Source organism: Lycium barbarum, chromosome 2 (genome assembly GCF_019175385.1).
Source record: "Lycium barbarum isolate Lr01 chromosome 2, ASM1917538v2, whole genome shotgun sequence".
Classification (NCBI taxonomy): domain Eukaryota; kingdom Viridiplantae; phylum Streptophyta; class Magnoliopsida; order Solanales; family Solanaceae; genus Lycium; species Lycium barbarum.
Genome location: NC_083338.1, coordinates 55,465,961 through 55,488,005, shown reverse-complemented (window position 1 = coordinate 55,488,005; position 22,045 = coordinate 55,465,961). Strand labels below are relative to the sequence as shown.

Sequence of the window (22,045 nt, the reverse complement as noted above, 5' to 3'; positions counted from 1 at the left end):
TATGTCCGTATGGCTTCTGCTTCTGTATGTCCGTATGGATTCAGATTCTGCTCGTCTGTCCGTATTATGACTCCGTCTGTCTGTCCGAACTATAATTCTGTTCATTTGTGTGTAACACGATTCTGTATGTCTGTCTGGATCATAACTCTGTCCGTTAGTTTGACTTATGATTTTGCCCATTATATTTCTGTGATTCTACTTCGGACTATGTTTATATCTGTTACGTTTCTGCTTTACATACTCGGTACATTTTTCGTACTGACCCCCGTTCGTCGGGGGCTGCGCTACATGCCCGCAGGTACAGACGCACCAGGTGATACGCCGCCCGCGTAGGTTTCCGACTCTGCTACTTGAAGAGCTCCTTTGACTCGGAGCATATATCTTTGGTATATACCTTCTGTCTTCGTGTACTCCGTATGTATGTATATTCTGGGTACGGCGGGGCCCTGTCCCGTCATATGACTCTGTATGTCTGTAGAGGCCTGTAGATAGATGTGTGGGTTACGGGTTTCGTCTGTATGTTAGCCTTATCGGCTTGCTTGTAAATGTCTGTGTGTTCAGGTATATGTATATATATATATGTATGCTTGCGTGCGTGCCGTATTTGTACCGGCCTATTTCTGTACTTCTGTTTTTAAAAAAAAAAAAAAATCTGTATGATTCGATTTCGGTCGGGTAGGTACGTATGGGTACCCAGTTAGGGTACCAGTCGCGGCCCACGGGGTTTGGGTCGTGACAACATAAGTATGCCCCTACCGGCATACTTATTTATTTTGTAAACGGAAGACCTGCCGGTTCCGACATAAATGTAAAACATGAAAACAACAGAGAGAAACAATATTGTTATGTCCCAAGGCATACATATATTGAACTTATCAGGATGTAGTCTTTGAGATACCAATTTTGTTTTCCCAGCAAAAACTGTTATACCTGCCACAGGAGGCATAAATTATAAAACTGGATAATTAAAGTTGATGATTTTTTTCTTTTTCCTCAATGTTTTATGGTAGAGAATTGTAGATTTCATGTAGGGACATTTATCTCTTGCTATTATATAGTTTTTTATTATCAGCAACAAGAAGATAACAACTTAGTAAAAGAAAATAATAAAAGAAAGAATGGACAGAAGAATAAATGTGTGATAAGATGCTTGAAGTCTCAGTCTTAGTAATACCAAAGTTTTGCCATTTCTTTTAGGCAGAGTGTGCATTATGCGTCAAGAATCATAAGATAAATTCATATAAACCATGTATAAGAGTGTGATGTTAGGATGACAATTTCCTCTTCCTATATTTTCTTGAATATGGATTGAGAGCTGGACTGTGGTTACAGGTTGCCCTAGTGTGTCCAAAGAACTTGCATCTACCACATCTGTATGTGTACTTTGTCGATTCTCTTCTTGGGCGATATCTTTTTGTTTGTTTTCTTCCAGGTCTTATTTTAACATCAGGGGGCGTTATTTTAATATCCATAATGTTTTGTGGAATAATCCATGAGTCTTGATTTCCAACTGATAGTATTTCACCTTTATATGTCTCTTGGCAGGCTTGTTTCTTGAACCAGTCTGCACAGTATGTAGATTTTGGCAAACTTCTTTTGTCTATAACTGCCATGGCATGTGTGCACGGTAACTCGTCAGTTTGGAACTCCAAGCGCTCACAAGTCATATTCTTCAGGTCTACATTGTATTGATATCCTTCATCTTTCACAACAAATTTGACGGGAGTTATGTTTTCTACCTGTGGAAATTGACAATATAAATGAGTGATATTTTTTGTGGAAATTTTCAGATTATGTGAGAGTTATGCCCTTTCCGGCATACTTCCTGTACAGTGAAAATAAGAGTCTGCCCCTTCCGGCAGAACTAAGTATAAAATAGGGTCATAGTTGTTCCTTTGTCCAGCATAACTTTTGTGTTTGGTTAATTTTAAACTATTCATTGCTCATAAAACTAAGATTGAAGTGTGTGTTGGTAAAATCTACTTACTTTCATTGTGAGCATAAAAACAGTGTCATAGTTATGCCCTACCGACATAATTCCATGCTAGTTAAAATAAGAGTCTGCCCCTTCCGGCAGAACGAAGTATAAAAATAGGGTCATAGTTCTTCCTTTATCCAGCATAAATTTTGTGTTTGGTTAAAATTAAACTATGCATTGCTCACTAAACTAATATTGAAGTGTGTGTTGGTAAAATGTACTTATTTTCATTGTGAAGCCTCTACTTATCTTTTCAAGCAGAATCTTTTCAGCCCAACATGTCAGGTCATGGGACGGTCCTGTTGCATCCAATTTTCTCTGGTAAAACCAATTTTGCAGCTTGTTCTGGATGTAATCCATACATGTCATTATTGGCAACTCCCTTGCTTTCCTCAATACAGAATTCATTGTCTCGACATTGTTTGTTGTAAGCATGTTGTAACGCCTGTTGGTGTGGAATGAACGTGCCCATCTTTCCGGTGGTTCTTCTTTTATGTATTCTGCAGCTTTTGGGTCGATTTGTTGTATCTGTGACATATAGGTACGAAACTCTGCCTGTTTGTAGGTAGTTGCTGCATTGTAGAATAGTGATAGGATCGCTTCGGATGGGAAATATTTCTGCAAGTTCTTCTCCATGTGGTAGATGCATATTCCATGCTGGGTATTTGGATACAGTTCTTTGATTGCAGTTGCAATTGATGCGTGGCGATCGGAAAGAATTGGTAGGTCTTTGCGCGTGCCAAACACCTTTTTCACGTGTCTGAAGAACCACCTGTAGGATTCATTATTCTCAGAGTTTGAAATACCAAATGCGAGAGGAAATATGCTGTTGTTTCCATCTTTTGCTACTGCTATCATGAGCACACCACGATATTTTGATTTCAAGAAGGTTGCATCCACCATCATTACTGGTCTGCCGTGTTTCCAACCCTCAATTGATGCTCCATAAGCGAAAAAAGCATACTTAAACTTATTTTCAGCGGTCCATTTGATGTTAGCAACTGTTCGTGGATTTCTTAATTTCATCATGTGAAGATATTGCGGTAGAAGTGTGTAGTTATTTTTTGGGCTTCCTCTTATGACATTATAAGCGTGTTGGAGGTAACGCCATGCTTTGTGGTAGCCAATGTGCAAGCCATATCTGCTTCTCATTTCTTCAATGACAAATTTGGGTGTTATCTCTTGTAGTGTATGGCGTACTAGGTCTGTAATGTATTCCGCTATGACTTTTGAAGTTGCATTCCTCGTGTCAGAGGTGATGAAATTTATTGAACAACTATGTCTCTTTTCAAAGTTAACTACTTTGAAAAGTTCTGATCCTCTGAACCTTGAACTGTGGAAACGCCAAATGCAGGTTGGGTCAACACATCTGATTTAATACCGTTGCGTGCATGAATTTTCTACCTTGTACTGTTGATGACGAGTAATTGCAATGTTATTCATGCACTTTTTCACGGTATCTTTGTCTTTGAATAAAATGCCAACTTCTATTTGATCAATCGATGCACTAGGTGTCAAAATTTGTGTATCATTTTGTATCCTCTTCCTCTTTAGTGTCTTTCTTTTGTTGCATGGCTGTGTTTGTGTCTCTTCAACTGTCATGCTCGGAGTAAGTGATACAACATTCATTGAAGTTGGATGCTGAGAAAGGTCATTGTTTACAAGTTGCTCAATGTTTGGCGGTTGCCATTGTAGCTGCTGAGGTGTCTGGTTAGGAGTTACTATCTCGCTCTGCTCGTGTGGAATCCCAAGGTTATGTCCAATAGGGCTGTGTTGTTCGTCATCCAATCCAACTTCAGACATGTCTTCTTCATAAGCAATGCAGAGTTGTCTGTCAATTTCCTCTATGGTTTGTCCCTTTGTCATTAGGATAGAGTCATTATGATGTTCTTGTAATGGGTTGTTCTCCGCATCAGCTTAATTGAACTCTAATATGGAACGAGAATTTCTAAAGTTGTCATTGTTGTTGAGCAGGTACAAGCAAGTGTGAAGATCAATGTCGTTTGTTACACGCATCCCTTTGGATGTTTTCTCACTCGTGTCAAACCATATGTTGGCCTCATTTTGCTGAGTATCTTATGTATGCCCGCAAATATCCGTTGAGAGAATGTTGACACGCAATTTTGTCCCACTTTTCCTTCAATTAATTTTATCTGTGATTCTTGATCGTTAATAATTTGGACGAGTTATTTCAAATTTACTTAAGAAAGCACTGTATTAATATTTTCAATATTTATTGCACGGTTATTTATTTTAATAAGAGGTTATATTATATATATCTGAAAGTGGCTAATCCTAGTCCAAATTATTTAGATGAAGATGTCCAAATAAATTAATTAAGCGAAGAAAATACCCAACAATTTCAGTCATTTGAAGCCATTTTTACAAGTCCAATTCGGACCAGCCCAGTTGTTTAAATTCTACCCGATCCAACCCATTTTCCTTTTCACCCAGTCCAGCCCAATTAACTCTTATTTCAGACAAATCCAGTCCATTACCTAAAACGACCCGACCCGACCGGCCCAACCCATTTCCCTTCAATTGTTCATCATCAGCTAAACAAAAGGAAAACCTAGCCGCACTCTCTCTCTCATCTCTCTCTCTTCGTCATCTTCCTCTCTTCCTCCCCATTTCTAGCCAAAACCCTAATCCCTTTTTCCATTTCAGACCATGCTCGGCCATTTTGGGCAAGATTTTATTAAAATCTGTCGTCTTCTTCATCTCTCTCCCTCTCCACTTCTAGAAAAAGTCTAATCCCCTTTAACCGAATTCAGACCGTGCCCTTTCCATTTTCACAAAATATTTTGCTTTAACATAAAACTTTCAGAAGTTCACTGCAAAAGATCAAAAAACGAATAGCTTTATTCAGATTCAACGGCTCATTTTTGACTCATTTTCGAAATTCAAGTTCAAAAATCCCGCCTGAAAATCTAAAACCCTAAACATCGCCTATAAATACTCTCTTATACTCTCAGCCGAAAAAAAAGAGGACGAATCCCTACTCTCTGTTTTTTTAAGTATCTGTTTCAATAAATAAAAAAAGACGGATTGGAAAACGCGAGTATTTTTCTGTCACAAGAACCTTGAGTTCCTTTTTTTCAAAATCTGGTCCGAACCCTACTTACATTTTGAAATTCTGGAGACAAACATAATTTCCCCCTTTTTTTAAACGAGAGTATACTGTTTCTGTCGATATCGAGACTTTCGATTCGAAAGGTTTGTCGAATTTGAGTTCGTCGTGTTCGAACGTAGATTCGAGACTCATACCCCTGTTCACTGCACACGACAAAGGTCAGTGCAATCCCTTCCTTCTATTTTTTGGTTCGTTTTGATTTATGACGTGTGTTTGGATTCCCTGTTTTCACTTTTAAAGTGTTTTAGTTTCAAGTTGGTGCTGCGATAAATCTTGTATGTCCGATGTCGCAAAATAGGAAGTTATGACCGATGTCGTAAAATAAGAAGTTACATTTATCTTTTTGATAATGGTTGTTGCTCATTTAGTATATTCAGTGTTTCGCTTGAAAATAGGGCTTAAAATCTCTATTTGATGTTCATATGAGCCAGTTTTCTGAAGTTAGTCAATTATAGTTTAATCTTGTTCAGTGAATTTCATGCCTGCTTAGTGTGTTAATCGTGTCGTTTGATTGTTAGTTGATTTAGATTAGGCATTAAACTTGCTTGCGATTAATATATGTCCTGTTTTTGAAGAGCACGATAAGATCATATTTAGTTAATAATGTTTCATGAATTTGGATCTGGATAGATGACCTGTGGTATGTTAGCGATGCTGTCGCCTCAGTTAAGTACGCATATATTGAATGCAGCCCTGTCTAAGTTAGATTTTCCTGTTTGAAAGGCCACAGATTTTCATGAACTTGAAATCAGAATACTGTGTGTGATCAGTGTTGTCCATTTTGTTAAATGTGCTCAGGCAGTTTGGTGATGAGTTAAAACTGTCCCTACATGTCTCTAGATTTGAGATAAAACTCCCTAAGGTCCTTTTATATGATTTAATTTGGGTATGCCTTTGAACAACTAAAGGTGAAACTAAATTATGGTTGAATTTTAAACTTGTTTAAACTGTCTGGTAATAGTAACCCCTTCATCTTGTCGGATCAGACTATGGATAAGTTCTATAAAATTGAAAAGGGGAATAAATAGACAGCCTTTGTTGTTATGGATGAGCTTTTGAAGTTTGAAACATGATTTATTCCGATTACTAAGCATTTGAAATAGTTTACATATAGCATTATGAAACGAATATGTTCGACATACACTTTGCTTCCCCTTCATCTGAAAAACCGAAACATATCCTTACCTTTATTTCATTTGTCTAAATACTCGTGTGTTGGTTTTGACTCTGTTTGGTTTGAGTTTGAGTGAAGGATTGATTTCATGAGTCATCCGCCTTCTTAAGGAAAAAGGATGGCATTAAAGTTTGCTTCTTTCTTCCTCTATCGACTTTTTTATGTGCTAAGTTCTTTGTCCAAGATATGACGAGTTCCATTTAGTCTCTTCTTCCACTCAACTGCTCATGTGCTATTAAAAGGAAAGCAGGGGAATATTACATAACAGTTTGTAGAAGAAAGTAGAAATCACTATTGATTGTATGCTTATGTTTATCATTAGAAGTGCAACTTGTGAATTTTCAGAGTCATCTTGTTAATTTAAGAACCAAAGTATAACTGGGAAGTTTCTCCAAGTTTTTGTATGTTGAAACAGTCTGATAAAGAGGGAGCTGGATCAGCTATATATTCATCTAGATCTTATTTTAATTGAACCAGTTTAACACATAGGAATTATAGGGTCTAGGTATATTGAATTCTTTTTTTTTTCAAACGGGTATAAACATCTAAGTGCAGCATTTCCTTTTGAGTCTGGTAAGTTGATGTAAAATATGCACCAGAGCCCGAGAAATTGGCAAATTGTATCAGCCGTGCACTGTTGGTGTTATCAAGAGATATAATTCAAAAAGTTTGCCTTCAAACCGTGTCCAAATTTAACTTGTTGTGATCTTAATACTTGAGCAGTCATTGCCCCTGAAAAATATTCATTGAAGCCCAAATTATTTTTTCTCTTATTTCCTGTTTCTCTTTGAATCTTATTAGATATTTTGCGGGTTACATTTTAATGATTCCATCTCGTCTATTTATTTTCCATATCCAAATCTGCTTCTCGTTCTAATCCTTTTCCTTTTTTTTTTTAATTTTGTTTCGCATGTACACCGGAGCCGAAGAGTCTCATTTGAGACTCAATGACACCACTTACGGAAGCCCGCATATCATTCACCGTCGTCACTTTTACTTTGCTTTAGCGGAAAAATGCAGAATGTTGCCACTACTTCGTGAATCCCAAAATGGCTCTCGTCATTCCATGTTGCCATTGTATTTATCTGATGGTGTGATTAAACTTGCTTATATGACTAACCTCCTTATTTCCATTTTTATGTCATTGATTGATTAACGTGAGGCACTATATAGTTATAGCCAAATTTTACTTGAGGTCCACTATAGTTAATAATAGACCGTAGGCGTTTATTTAGAATAGAACATTTAGAATATAAAGGGAATTGAGCAAGCAATTAGCTATCTTCATTCAACCCACTTTAGCTTCTGTCCAACATTTGAAACATATATTAAAACAACCCTTACAGAGTTTGTATCGAACTAATATTCTTTCTATAAAACCTTTTAAACGTTTACTAAAATTAATTTTACAAAACGACTGTTCTAATTTGTTAGTTAGTGTAATCTATTTTCTCCAAATATATATAAAACGTTATACATCCCGCTTCTTTTAGTTTATTTATAACTAAGCCCTTTTTATGTAAATCATTATTTTCTACAAGTCCTAATTTAAATAGTATTCTTATATATCTATCTATAACTTTAGCAATACTTAAAAGATATTTTTCTTAAATATTATAAAATATTACATCTACATTCTTATCCTAATTAAATTTTAGTCCGGTCGGTTAACCATTATTAATGGAATTTAGAGGATGCCTAATACCCTCCCTCTAGGTTAGTTGAACCCGTACCTAGAATCACTTGTTTTCGTAGACTTTAATAAAATCAACTCTAGATAATTACTTTAATAAACTTTAGGTGTCTTAATTCACCGTAAATAATTAGGTGGCGACTCTTAACTTTAAATAACCCCGGAATTACTGGAATGTTATAAACTATTTTGACTTAGGTTAAAATAGGGTATAACAGCTTGGCGACTCCGCTGGGGAAATACTTAGGTTCTAACCATAACGGACTTAGTTTTAATTAGGCTTTGTGTGCTTATTTTAATTACTTTATTTGTTGTTAATTATTTGTACATGCTATTAATTGTTTGTGTGATATAAACTGTTTAAGTGTTACTGTTTTGATATAAACTGTCATTCCGTATCATTTTCCTCCACTCCTGGAAAATTCACACAAATTCACACACTTAAAGCGGTTTCGCGGTTCGCGACCGTTCACTACTAAATCACCCTTTAGTTGGATTGATCTTGTGGATTTAGTTGATCGGCGGTGCAGTCGACAACCACAGACTTTCCACTTTCAAGTTGTCCACTTGGGGGAACCTTGTGTCATAGGAAGCTAACTCTTAGTCAGCCTAAGATAGAGCTAAACCAACACCTTTATTAGGAGCATACATTTCATGACCTAGGAGGCTTAATACCCTTGGTGTATTAAGCCCATTGGAAGACTTTACCCAAACGTCCAAGTGGGTCCACGACCCCGAGTGACACTAATCATACTTTATGTGCATGTTTGAAGGATAACTGTGACTAAATATTGACTATTTGCTTTAACTAATCAAACTTTAGGAGGGACGGAATGACTAACGTTTCTGTGACAGGTATGGATCTGCATTGGAGTACGTCCGTGATCCACAATCGACGAATACCAAGGACACCACAAAATGGAGCTGTACATTTAGACATAGGAAATTGTATTTACTTTACTTAGATTAGGAAGTACTTTACATTGTATTCATTTGGTATGTAATAAAATTACATTACTTTTGTACTTTATTTCGGGAATTAGAACTTGTTTAATTAGCCAAAAGCAACGGGATGACGTATTATGACACACTTTACCCTTCAAACAAACGTTAGGCCTTCCTCTGGCGCAAAGAGGTCACGTGCATATTAGGACGTGTTATTGTTTGATATACTCATTTACATTTTTTGACAACTTGTTTGACTTTACTTGATGACTTATTTGCTACATGACTTACTTAACTTTACGTGATCATGACATTGCCTAGATGTGCTAATGAAACTAATATCATTTGCATTTTTTTATTTTTCTTTTATTTTTATTCCCAAAAGAGTTGATTCGTGTTGACATTCGAGCTGGTCGATCACCCTTACCTTACATGGTCAAAGACGTCATCGTTACCTCGGCGCAGTTGGGTTGTTCAAGGAAAGGAAATTATTATGTCTGATCCAGCCGCACCTATTTCAACCGGTTTAGAAAACATCGTGATCTCTAGTGATCCTCCCGATACTTCCGAACATAGAACCACTATTCAACATGACGAACATATCGCCCGCTTGACTCAAAAAATTAAGGACCTACGTGGCGAACTAAATCGGGTTAGGGACCTGACCAACTTATCCGTTACACTCCAAAGTCCACCTCCTGAACCCAGAACTGTCGCACCAAATCTACCTCGTTTTCCATCACTTGAATCTCCAGTTCCTGAACATTTTCCTCCACAAAATAATGCACCTACCAACAACAACTTTCCTCCAATCACCCTCGCAAATCCACCAAATTTGTCATCCGTCTATACTCCTCCACAAAGTCAACCACCCACCTACACTACCTATACTCCTCCACAAAGTCAACCACCCACCTACACTACCTATGCTACTCCAAATCCACCACCCGTCAATCCACCAAATCAATCACTAGTTCATACTCCTTACATTCCTTTGCCGCCACCTACAACTACTCCTCTAAACCACCAAACCAACTACCTACAAACACCATTTATAACACACCACCTCCAGTCCAAAACACTCCCACCGTCAAAACTTATCCAACCCAACATATACAAGGGGCACATTTTGTCACTCCCCACACGCAATATGTTCCTTCGGTATATGCAGCGGAAACACAAGCCTATACCAACCCAGTAACGGTCAGGTTCCAACCCGAGGCAGATCAATACGAGGAAATGGAAAAGGAGGCAAAAGCAAGGGCGGATGACATGTTGTTAAAAGAGATCCACAGTCTCAAAGAGGCAATGAGAAACCTTCAAGTTGCCAGAGGAAGCAAGAGTGTAGAATATGAGGATCTGTGTGTTCAGCCTGACGTTGACTTAACCGCAGGCTACAAACCGCCAAAATTTGATACTTTCAATGGAACCGGCGATCCCCATACACACTTAAGGGCTTACTGTGACAAGCTGGTTGGTGTAGGTAGAGATCAGAACATAAGGATGAAGCTATTCATCAGAAGCTTATCTGGTGAGGCTCTTACTTGGTATACCTAACAAGACGTCCGCAAATGGCGTGGTTGGAGTGATATGGCACAAGACTTTATGGACCGATTTAGTTTTAACACCGATATCACACCGGATAGAGTATACATGACTAAGTTAACTAAGAAGTCAACTGAATCGTTTCGTGAGTATGCACTGCGTTGGAGGTCAGAAGCAGCCAGGGTTCAACCCCCGATGAATGACAGAGAAATGAATGCTACTTTCATTGAATGCCAAGCTGGCATATTTTATGAGAAAATGATAGGCATGATGGGACAGAAATTCACAGAAGTTGTCCGAATGGGAAAAGCCTTAGAAGAAGGCATCAAATCAGGAAATATTCAGGATCTTACTGCTTTGTAAGCAGTAAACAAGGCTATTCAATCTGGTTCTATCAGTGGGACCAAAAAGAAGAAAGAAGATGTACCTGCAGTCATGAATGTCCAAGGAAAAAATCCAAGCCAAGCCATTACATACTTTAACCATCCACAACAACCTTTCTACCCTTACCACTACACTGAACCCTACCAAGCTCCACTAATTCCTTACCCTGTCTACAATACCCAAGCAAATTACTACCAACCCCGAGCACCTCACTATAAAACCCACGTCCATAACAATCTGTTCAAGCTCCAACTTACCAAAATCGACCACATGCCACACCTAAAGCCCGTCCAAACCCTGACATCAAAAACACCCGTAATTACACTCGGTTCGCTGAACCCTTGGCTCAATTATTCGAAAGACTGAAAGCAGCGGGCGTGATACAACCGATTGAAGGGAAAATTCCCGATCCAATTCCAAGATGGTTTGATAGTTCCAAACACTATGCATACCATTCTGGAGTTTCTGGGCACGACATTGAGGATTGCTATGGGCTTAAAAACAAAATCGAAGCCTTGATTAAGGAAGGAGCGATCCAGCTCACTGGAGCTCGGCCCAACGTGGACAACAACCCTCTACCTACTCATGAAAACGCCAATGTGAACATGATCACTGTTGAGGAAGATAGAGATGTAAAAAAAGCCATCGTGCCATCAACCTTTGTCGCTCCCATGGGAACAATAAAAAAACAAGCACCAATGAAGATTGCTGCTACAACTACTCACAACACCGAGGCACCGACCATCCAGCGTGCCGAACCAGGAGAAACTCTGAAGAAATGGACTTGTACTCCGTCCCTGGTTCGCCGGGAGTCTTGGTAGATTGAACTGTAGTGAACTTTTTGAGATAGCACGATTTTTCAAATTGAGGTTCGAATCGTGTCCCAAAACTTTTGTTATTTTTTCTTCATCTTTTGGAAGCTAAATTGCACAATCTATGAATGCATTTCTGATTTTCCCTAACTGTCTATTTATTATCTTCTATCTTATTTTATCAAATCTGCCAATTTTATGATTGTGACATACAATGAAACGAATGGATAAAGTTTACATGTCGAACACGATTAGGAAGAAACAGTAGACAACATACATCTCGAGAGAGTAACAAAGAAATTAGAGGACAAGACAAGATTCCACTTGGAAGAAATGAAATAGCCGGTAGACAATGACACAAGCATGAAGGCTATCAGTCGAGAAGAAATCAAAGGACGACATTAGATTGCCTAGTTTGCAGCCTTTCCTGTACTTTATGAACTACGCTGACCTGATTCCCGTGGTGGGATACGTAGGCAGCCCACATAGGGTTCGGTTGAATTATAACAAAAATCCAAAAATCCTTATGTAAGGAGAACTACACATGACTTGATTTCTTCGGCGGGATTCGTAGACTATCAACATACGGACAGTCGTATTTAGTTAGAAATCCAACAAACCTTTAGTCATTTACATAACAGAACTACGCTGACCTGATTCCCTTGGTGGGATACGTAGGCAATCCATGTCGGGTTCGGTCCCTTTATTAGAAATTTCAAACCATTTCTATGTACCTTCCGAACTACGTTCTGACCTGATTCCCTTGACGGGATACGTAGGCAACCTATATAAGGTTCGGTCACACCATAACATAGGTTTAGTATACCCTTCGAAGGCAAAACTGGGGCATATTTTGAAAAGGTATAGACAAAAGAACTGTTGGACATCGACAGGATTAAGACTATTAGACAGGAAGTTTTATAGACAAATGACGTTTCAATTGTTTAAGAAGTGTCACAATTTAAAGTTGGCAGAAATATTTTACAACTTACATACATATCTTTCCTTATATCAATATACTTACATAAACATTTTTCAAATGACACACTTTCTTTCAATTGTTTCACTACTGTTCATCTACCGAGGCTTGAACGGAGATCACAAGATCCAAACAAACAAGACAAATGGAGCGCCAACAACGTCAAGCTTCGAGTCAACACGAATCAACTTCCCCTCCCAAACTAAGATTTTTTCTTTGAGTGCAGGAATTAAAAGGGCGCTAGACCAACAGTCAAGTCTATCAGTCATGGCCGAAAACCATTATGGCCTCGCCTTAAAAGCCAAACGGCTTTATTTCTAACTTTATCTTTAATTTTATTTTATCACAATAACTTTATGACTTTATTAACAAATATACCTGTTTTGTAGGTTGTCGAGATTGGAGGCGAATTAAATCAGGATTACATCGAAGACGACGTTAATTTGGCTGTCGCGATACCATCAACATCAGCCAAACGGCTATGCTATCACTTTACTCCATACTTTATCAATTATTTTTCACTTTACCTACTTTAACCACTTTACCCTGAACTTTACAGGAATCAACATTAAGTCTCCGAAGACAACCGGAGGCATCATTTGGCTATTCAGCCTCTTTCGCATTAGCCAAATCACTACACCATCACCTTACTTTACCAATTACTTTATAATTTACTTTACCAACTTTAACGACTTTATCCTGAACTTTACGGGGATTATCATTAAGTCTCCGAAGACAACCGGAGACATCATTCACTTTACTTTAACAACTTCACCCGGACTTTACGGGAATTTTCATCACGTCTCCGAAGACAACCAGAGACATCATTCACTTTACCTACTTTTAATGACTTTACCCTGGAATTTACGGGAATTTTCATCAAGTCTCCGAAGAAAACCGGAGACATCACTCACTTTACTTACTTTAACGATTTTACCCCGGACTTTATGGGAATTTTCATCAAGTCTCCGAAGACAATCGGAGATATCATTCACTTTACCAACTTTAACAACTTTACCCGAACTTTACGGGAATTCGCATCAAGTCTCCGAAGACAACCGGAGATATCATATGGCTATAAAGCCTCATTTTCATAAGCCAGACGGCTGCACTCTTACTTCAGTTTCTACTTCATCAATTACCTTATTATTCACTTTAATAACTTTACCTTAATTTCACAGATATCATCGGGTTCCCGAAACAATCGAAGACATCACATGGCTACATAACCTCACCTGCATAAGCCAAACGGCTATACACTTACTTTACTCTTTACTTTATCACTTTACTTCATCATCTACTTTACCTACTTTAACGACTTTACCTTAAATTCCGCAGACATCGTTTATCATCGAGTCCCGAAAGACAGCCGGAGGCCTTATTATCATCATTAAAGTATCAAAATACAACGGGAGATATTATTACATCTCCAGCATAAACATCACGCATTTATTCAAGTCCTTGAAGACAACCAAAGACAATATTTAGACACACGGCTTCATCTTCACTTTCACACTCATATTCATTATCATTTTTACATTCTTTATAAGTTTTACATTTTCAACTTTACCCCAGACTTTATTACTGATTCTGACATGAATTTCAGTTTTGACAGAAAATACAATCTACATACAGAGACACAGCGCAACATGGAACTTTATCTTATGCAGTGAACTGGGGCAAATATGCTGAAGAGGAATATCAAACTCACAAGCAAAGGTCACGGATCTACTCTCGAACTCAACTCCGCCTACGTCCACAAGCATGTGATACGTAGGTTAATTTTTCTTTCATATCCACCGCTAAGACTCTACTCAATCAACCCTTTTCACAATCTTGTAAGCCTTTCTATGTCCTAGTCTCACCATCATTCGACATTGGGGCAAAAAGCGTAGTGTAGGTATCGACCTGTTTTTTCCGAATTACATACAACTTGATTCTCAAGAAATCCGAGATATGTAGGCAACTCGAAACGGGTTCGGCTTTTCCAACATTCCTTCCACCCCATAATATTTTCTACCCATTCTCCTAAACCGTATTTTATCAAGTTCTTCCGAGTTCGTATTCGTTGGTCGGAACAAAATTGGCTACTACGTCAACTTCTTCGCCCGAAAACTCTTACATCGTCTCCGGGCGAAGAGGGGCATCTGTTGACACGCAATTTTGTCCCACTTTTCCTTCAATTAATTTTATCTGTGCTTCTTGATCGTTAATAATTTGGACGAGTTATTTCAAATTTACTTAAGAAAGCAATGTATTAATATTTTCAATATTTATTGCACGGTTATTTATTTTAATAAGAGGTTATATTATATATATCTGAAAGTGGGTAATCCTAGTCCAAATTATTTAGATGAAGATGTCCAAATAAATTAATTAGGAGAAGAAAATACCCAACAATTTCAGTCATTTGAAGCCATTTTTACAAGTCCAATTCGGACCAGCCCATTTGTTTAAATTCTACCCGATCCAACCTATTTTCCTTTTCACCCAGTCCAGCCCAATTAACTCCCATTTCAGACCAACCCAGTCCATTACCTAAAACGACCCGACCCGACCAGCCCAACCCATTTCCCTTCAATTGTTCATCATCAGCTAAACAAAAGGAAAACCTAGCCGCACTCTCTCTCTCTCTCTCATCTCTCTCTCTCTTCGTCATCTTCCTCTCTTCCTCCCCATTTCTAGCCAAAACCCTAATCCCTTTTGCCATTTTAGACCATGCTCGGCCATTTTGGGCAAGATTTTATTGAAATCTGTCGTCTTATTCATCTCTCTCCCTCTCCACTTCTAGAAAAAGCCTAATCCCCTTTAACCGAATTCAGACCGTGCCCTTTCCATTTTCACGAAATCTTTTGCTTTAACATAAAACTTTCAGAAGTTCACTGCAAAAGATCAAAAAACGAACAGCTTTATTCAGATTCAACGGCTCGTTTTTGACTCGTTTTGGAAATTCTAGTTCAGAAATCCCGCCTGAAAATCTAAAACCCTAAACATCGCCTATAAATACTCTCTTATACTCTCAGCCGAAAAAAAAGAGGACAAATCCCTACTCTCTGTTTTTCTAAATATCTGGTTCAATTAAAAAAAAAGACGGATTGGAAAACGCGAGTATTTTTCTGTCACAAGAACCTTGAGTTCCTTTTTTTCAAAATCTGGTCCGAACCCTACTTACATTTTGAAATTCTAGAGACAAACATAATTTCCCTTTTTTTTTAAACGAGAGTATACTGTTTCTGTCGATATCGAGACTTTCGATTCGAAAGGTTTGTCGAATTTGAGTTCGTCGTGTTCGAACGTAGATTCGAGACTCATACCCCTGTTCACTGCACACGACAAAGGTCAGTGCAATCCCTTCCTTCCATTTTTTGGTTCGTTTTGATTTATGACGTGTGTTTGGATTCCCTGTTTTCACGTTTAAAGTGTTTTAGTTTCAAGTTGGTGCTGCGATAAATCTTGTAAGTCCGATGTCGCAAAATAGGAAGTTATGACCGATGTCGTAAAATAAGAAGTTACATTTATCTTTTTGATAAGGGTTGTTGCTCATTTAGTATATTCAGTGTTTCACTTGAAAATAGGGCTTAAAATCTCTATTTGATGTTCATATGAGCCAGTTTTCTGAAGTTAGTCAATTATAGTTTAATCTTGTTCAGTGAATTTCATGCCTGATTAGTGTGTTAATCGTGTCGTTTGATTGTTAGTTGATTTAGATTAGGCATCAAACTTGCTTGTGATTAATATATGTCATGTTTTTGAAGAGCACGATAAGATCATATTTAGTTAATAATGTTTCATGAGTTTGGATCTGGATAGATGACCTGTGGTATGTTAGCGATGCTGTCGCCTCAGTTAAGTATGCATATATTGAATGCAGCCCTGTCTAAGTTAGATTTTCCTGTTTGAAAGGCCACAGATTTTCATGAACTTGAAATCAGAATACTGTGTGTGATCAGTGTTGTCCATTTTGTTAAATGTGCTCAGGCAGTTTGGTGATGAGTTAAAACTGTCCCTTCATGTCTCTAGATTTGAGCTAAAACTCCCTAAGGTCCTTTTATATGATTTAATTTGGGTATGCCTTTGAACAACTAAAGGTGAAACTAAGTTATGGGTGAATTTTAAACTTGTTTAAACTGTCTGGTAATAGTAACCCCTTCATCTTGTCGGATCAGACTATGGATAAGTTCTATAAAATTGAAAAGGGGAATAAATAGACAGCCTTTGTTGTTATGGATGAGCTTTTGAAGTTTGAAACATGATTTATTCCGATTACTAAGCATTTGAAATAGTTTACATATAGCATTATGAAACGAATATGTTCGACATACACTTTGCTTCCCCTTCATCTGAAAAACCGAAACATATCCTTACCTTTATTTCATTTGTCTAAATACTCGTGTGTTGGTTTTGACTCTGTTTGGTTTGAGTTTGAGTGAAGGATTGATTTCATGATTCATCCGCCTTCTTAAGTAAAAAGGATGGCATTAAAGTTTGCTCCTTTCTTCCACTATCGATTTTTTTATGTGCTAAGGTCTTTGTCCAAGATATGACGAGTTCCATTTAGTCTCTTCTTCCACTCAACTACTCATGTGCTATTAAAAGGAAAGCAGGGGAATATTACATAACAGTTTGTAGAAGAAAGTAGAAATCACTATTGATTGTATGCTTATGTGTATCATTAGGAGTGCAACTAGTGAATTTTCAGAGTCATCTTGTTAATTTAAGAACCAAAGTATAACTGGGAAGTTTCTCCAAGTTTTGGTATGTTGAAACAGTCTGATAAAGAGGGAGCTGGATCAGCTATATATTCATCTAGATCTTATTTTAATTGAACCAGTTTAACACATAGGAATTATAGGGTCTAGGTATATTGAATTCTTTTTTTTTTTCAAACGGGTATAAACATGTAAGTGCAGCATTTCCTTTTGAGTCTGGTTAGTTGATGTACAATATGCACCAGAGCCCGAGAAATTGGCAAATTGTATCAGCCGTGCACTGTTGGTGTTATCAAGAGATATAATTCAAAAAGTTTGCCTTCAAACCGTGTCCAAATTTAACTTGTTGTGATCTTATTGCTTGAGCAGTCACTGCCCCCTAAAAATATTCATTGAAGCCCAAATTTTTTTTTTCTCTTATTTCCTGTTTCTCTTTGAATCTTGTTAGATATTTTGCGGGTTACATTTTAATGATTCCATCTCGTCTATTTATTTTCCATATCCAAATCTGCTTCTCGTTCTAATCCTTTGCCTTTTTTTTTTTTAAATTTTGTTTCGCATGTACTTTGGAGCCGAAGAGTCTCATTTGAGACTCAACAACACCACTTACGGAAGCCCGCATATCATTCACCGTCTTTGCTTTTACTTTGCTTAAGCGGAAAAATGCAGAATGGTGCCACTACTTCGTGAATCCCGAAATGGCTCTCGTCATTCCATGTTGCCATTGTTTTTATCTGATGGTGTGATTAAACTTGCTTATATGTCTAACCTCTTTATTTCCATTTTTTATGTCATTGATTGATTAACGTGAGGCGCTATATAGTTAGAGCCAAATTTTACTTGAGGTCCACTATAGTTAATAATAGACCGTAGGCGTTTATTTAGAATGGAACATTTAGAATATAAAGGGAATTGAACAGGCCATTAGCTATCTTCATTTAACCCACTTTAGCTTCCACCCAACATTTGAAACATATATTAAAACAACCCTTATAGAGTTTGTATCGAACTAATATTCCTTCTATAAAACCTTTTAAATTACTAAAATTAATCTTACAAAACGACTGTTCTAATTTGTTAGTTAGTGTAATCTATTTTCTCCAAATATATATAAAACGTTATACATCCCACTTCTTTTAGTTTATTTATAACTAATCCCTTTTTATGTAAATCATTATTTTCTACAAGTCCTATTTTAAATAACATTCTTATATATGTATCTATAACTTTAGCAATACTTAAAAGATATTTTTCTTAAATATTATAAAATATTACATCTACATTCTTAGCCTAATTAAATTTTAGTCCGGTCGGTTAACCATTATTAATGGAATTTAGAGGATGCCTAATACCTTCCCTCTAGGTTAGTTGGACCCGTACCTAGAATCACTTGGTTTCGTAGACTTTAATAAAATCAACTCTAGATAATTACTTTAATAAACTTTAGATGCCCTAATTCACCGTAAATAATTAGGTGGCGACTCTTAACTTTAAATAACCCCGGAATTACCGGAATGTTATAAACTATTTTGACTTAGGTTAAAATAGGGTATAACAGTGAATTGTTGAAAATTTACACCATCATTGACAAGTATTAGCTTGGTTTCATGATTAACATAATTGTAGGCGGCGTCCCATTTGCCGTTTAAGGCTACGTAGATGCATCTTGGTGTCATTTTTTTGTTAAACTTCCAGCATAAAGAGAGAGTCACTTGAGAAAAAACCAAAATGAAATGTATTTAAGTTGTTAGTTTTGAAAATTTAAGTTCTGCCCTTCCCAGCAGACTTTGTTTGTAAAGTCATGAAGTATGCCTGAAACGGCATACTCTACCATTTTGTAAACAGAAGTTCTGCCGCTACCAGCATTCTTCAAAAACGGAGTAACTGTTTCTGCAACAGTTATTCCAATGAAATTGCAACAGTTATTTTCATGAACCTGAAAAACCTCCTCTGTCTTTATCCAATTTAAATCAAATCCATGCAACAGTTATTCCAATTTAAAATGGACTAATTTATACTTCTATATAAACCAACACAACTTTTTGAAGAAGGAAAAAAAACACTTTACTTCTGAAAACCAGATATAATCACATACAAAATGAACCAAAATCAACATATTGTACATGTTAATGGTGGCCACGGGCAAGCACATGAACATGCCCATCTTCATAACCAAATCCATCATAATATTGCAAATTTGCAAATTACTCATGAAATTGCTGATATAAAAAGAGACAGATTTTCTGAGGGCTCTTTACGGTGCTCTAAGTAGAGAAAATGATGATATGCGAAGAGAATTACGATTTGTAAGACAGAGGTTATTCTAGCACACTGGCCAAATTGACGATGGGGCAATTTGGAATGGGTAAACATGAAATTAGAACTGATGATGGTAGTTTGGTACTTATGAAGTTAGGATTTTATGTTTTGTGGACATATATATATTTAAATGTATGTTAATGAAGTGTAAGTTTCTTTAGGTTTGTAGAATTTTACTTTAATGGCTTCTAAACAGAAGTATTGCCTTCTCCGGCATACTTGTTCAAAAGTTTGTTCAGAACTTTGCCTGTAACGGCATACTCTACTACTTTGTAAATTGTACTTTTGCCTCCTCCGGCATAAGTACTTTTTGTTTTGCTTAACATAATGCAGTAACTGTTTTTGGTTAAAAAAAAATAAAAATGAAAACCTCCTCTACCTTCATCCAATTTAAATCAAATGCCTGCAACAGTTATTCCAATTAGAGGATTGACGCAACTGGACTAATTTATACTTCTATATAAACCAGAACTTTTGTCTTCTCCAGCATACTTGTTATGAAATTGGTTCAGAACATTGTCGGTAACGGCATACTATACTCTTTTGTAAATTGAACTTTTGCCTCCACCGGCATAAGTACTTTTTGTTTTGCTGATGATAATGCAGTAACTGTTTTTGGTTAAAAAAAATAAAAAAAATGAAAACCTCCTCTACCTTCATCCAATTTAAATCAAATGCCTGCAACAGTTATTCCAATTAGAGGATTGACGCAACTGGACTAATTTATACTTCTATATAAACCAGAACTTTTGCCTTTTCCGGCATACTTGTTATGAAATTGGTTCAGAACATTGCCGGTAACGGCATACTCTTCTCTTTTGTAAATTGAACTTTTGCCTCCTCCGGCATAAGCACTTTTTGTTTTGCTGATGATAATGCAGTAACTGTTTTTGGTTAAAAAATATAAAAAAAATGAAAACCTCCTCTACCTTCATCCAATTTAAATCAAATGCCTGCAACAGTTATTCCAATTAGAGGATTGACGCAACTGGACTAATTTATACTTCTATATAAACCAGAGCTTTTGCCTTCTCCGGCATACTTGTTATGAAATTGGTTCAGAACATTGCCGGTAACGGCATACTATACTCTTTTGTAAATTGAACTTTTGCCTCCTCCGGCATACTTATTCTAAATTTGTACACAGTTTGCCTTAATTCAAGTTTAAATCGATAAGCATTGCCTGATTTAAATTGAATTTACTATAATTACAATGTCAAGTAAATAAGCATTGTATACTAATTTAATTAAGGTATAAAGTAATTAAAATCAGAACAAAGCAATAAATCCAATCAATTCTATTTTGCTGATTAATTTTATCATGCGCAGTGTTCAATCTGAGTTGTATGTCATCTGTTTCTTAATAATCAGGTCGTATAAGATGATTTTTTTTCAAATATTAACAATCTAAACTCAATAAAATCGTTAAATTGAGTTGAGTTAATATTTGTACATTTTACTGATGTTGTAGCAGCAAAATCAATTGAGAAATCTAGCTTGAAACAACGATTTGAATAATGTGAAAAATTGGGAACGAAGTTGGGCTAGGTTAACGATATGAAAGAAGGGAGGGATTTGAGAATAACGATATTTGTTTTTATATGTAATGGTTAGGGGTAGTAATGTCTTTTTACTATGTTACTTTTGCTCGGAAGGGCAATAATTAAAGACCATCATTTTGAGGGGAAAAATCTAAAGACCAGCCCAAAAGAGGGGCAAAATCTAAAGACCAGCCCAAAAGAGGGGCATTCGCGCCAATTGCCCCTTGTTAAATGTTGACAATGCTCACGAATAATTTTGTGTACGCTGGTAACCACATGTTTGAAAATTCTTAAACACGTGCTGACTCAAACACCGCCATATAATTTGGAACTCCAGGAGTATAATTTTTAATACGACAAATCAAATATCTAAGAAGAAACAATTCATGCATAACAAATTCTGCATTATTAATTGGCCAAACCCATCAACAGCTAGTGGCGGACCCAAAAATTCGAATAAGCGGGTTCAACAGTGACAAAATTCAAGGAATAGTTGATACTAACAGCGACCTTAAACACTATAAAAGAGCACAATTAAGACACTAATTATGCTTCTAATTTTCATTCTAATAATCATATTTGGTTTTCAATGTGGTCTAATACCAATGTAATTTTTTTTGTCAAAAAAATAAATAATAATAAATGTTTTTTTTGCGAAAAAAATTTAATCAATGTAACTTTTAGGTTATGCCTATACTTTTAACAGTTCAACAAAGCGACATAGATATGACACCACTTTTCAAAAAAGAAAAATGCATGTTACAAGTTATAAACTTCTTAAGCGGAATTATTAGTTTAAATGGTTTTTCAATGCATAGATTCTTTAAATACAT

The 22,045-nt window shown here is 36.7% G+C and overlaps 1 protein-coding gene across 1 annotated transcript; it reads right to left on the bottom strand.

Annotated features, from left to right (window-relative positions):
• Nucleotides 1–875: 875 nt before the first annotated feature.
• On the bottom strand, nt 876–3,844 carry LOC132628582 (uncharacterized). Its single transcript, XM_060344351.1, has 3 exons — nt 3,360–3,844; nt 2,307–3,311; nt 876–930 (listed from the first exon to the last, which is right to left on the bottom strand). Exons 1-3 carry the CDS (start codon nt 3,842–3,844, stop codon nt 876–878), a joined length of 1,545 nt encoding a protein of 514 aa, XP_060200334.1.
• Nucleotides 3,845–22,045: the final 18,201 nt, after the last annotated feature.

Bases quoted from the DNA above. Each gene is read 5' to 3' on its own strand.
- LOC132628582 (XM_060344351.1), bottom strand. From the start codon at position 3,844: ATGACAAAGGGACAAACCATAGAGGAAATTGACAGACAACTCTGCATT. The intron at 3,312-3,359 runs GTATTAAATCAG...GCGTTTCCACAG, and splicing joins GAAAATTCATGCACGCAACG to TTCAAGGTTCAGAGGATCAG. The intron at 931-2,306 runs GTTTTACCAGAG...CTCCTGTGGCAG, and splicing joins CAGAACAAGCTGCAAAATTG to GTATAACAGTTTTTGCTGGG.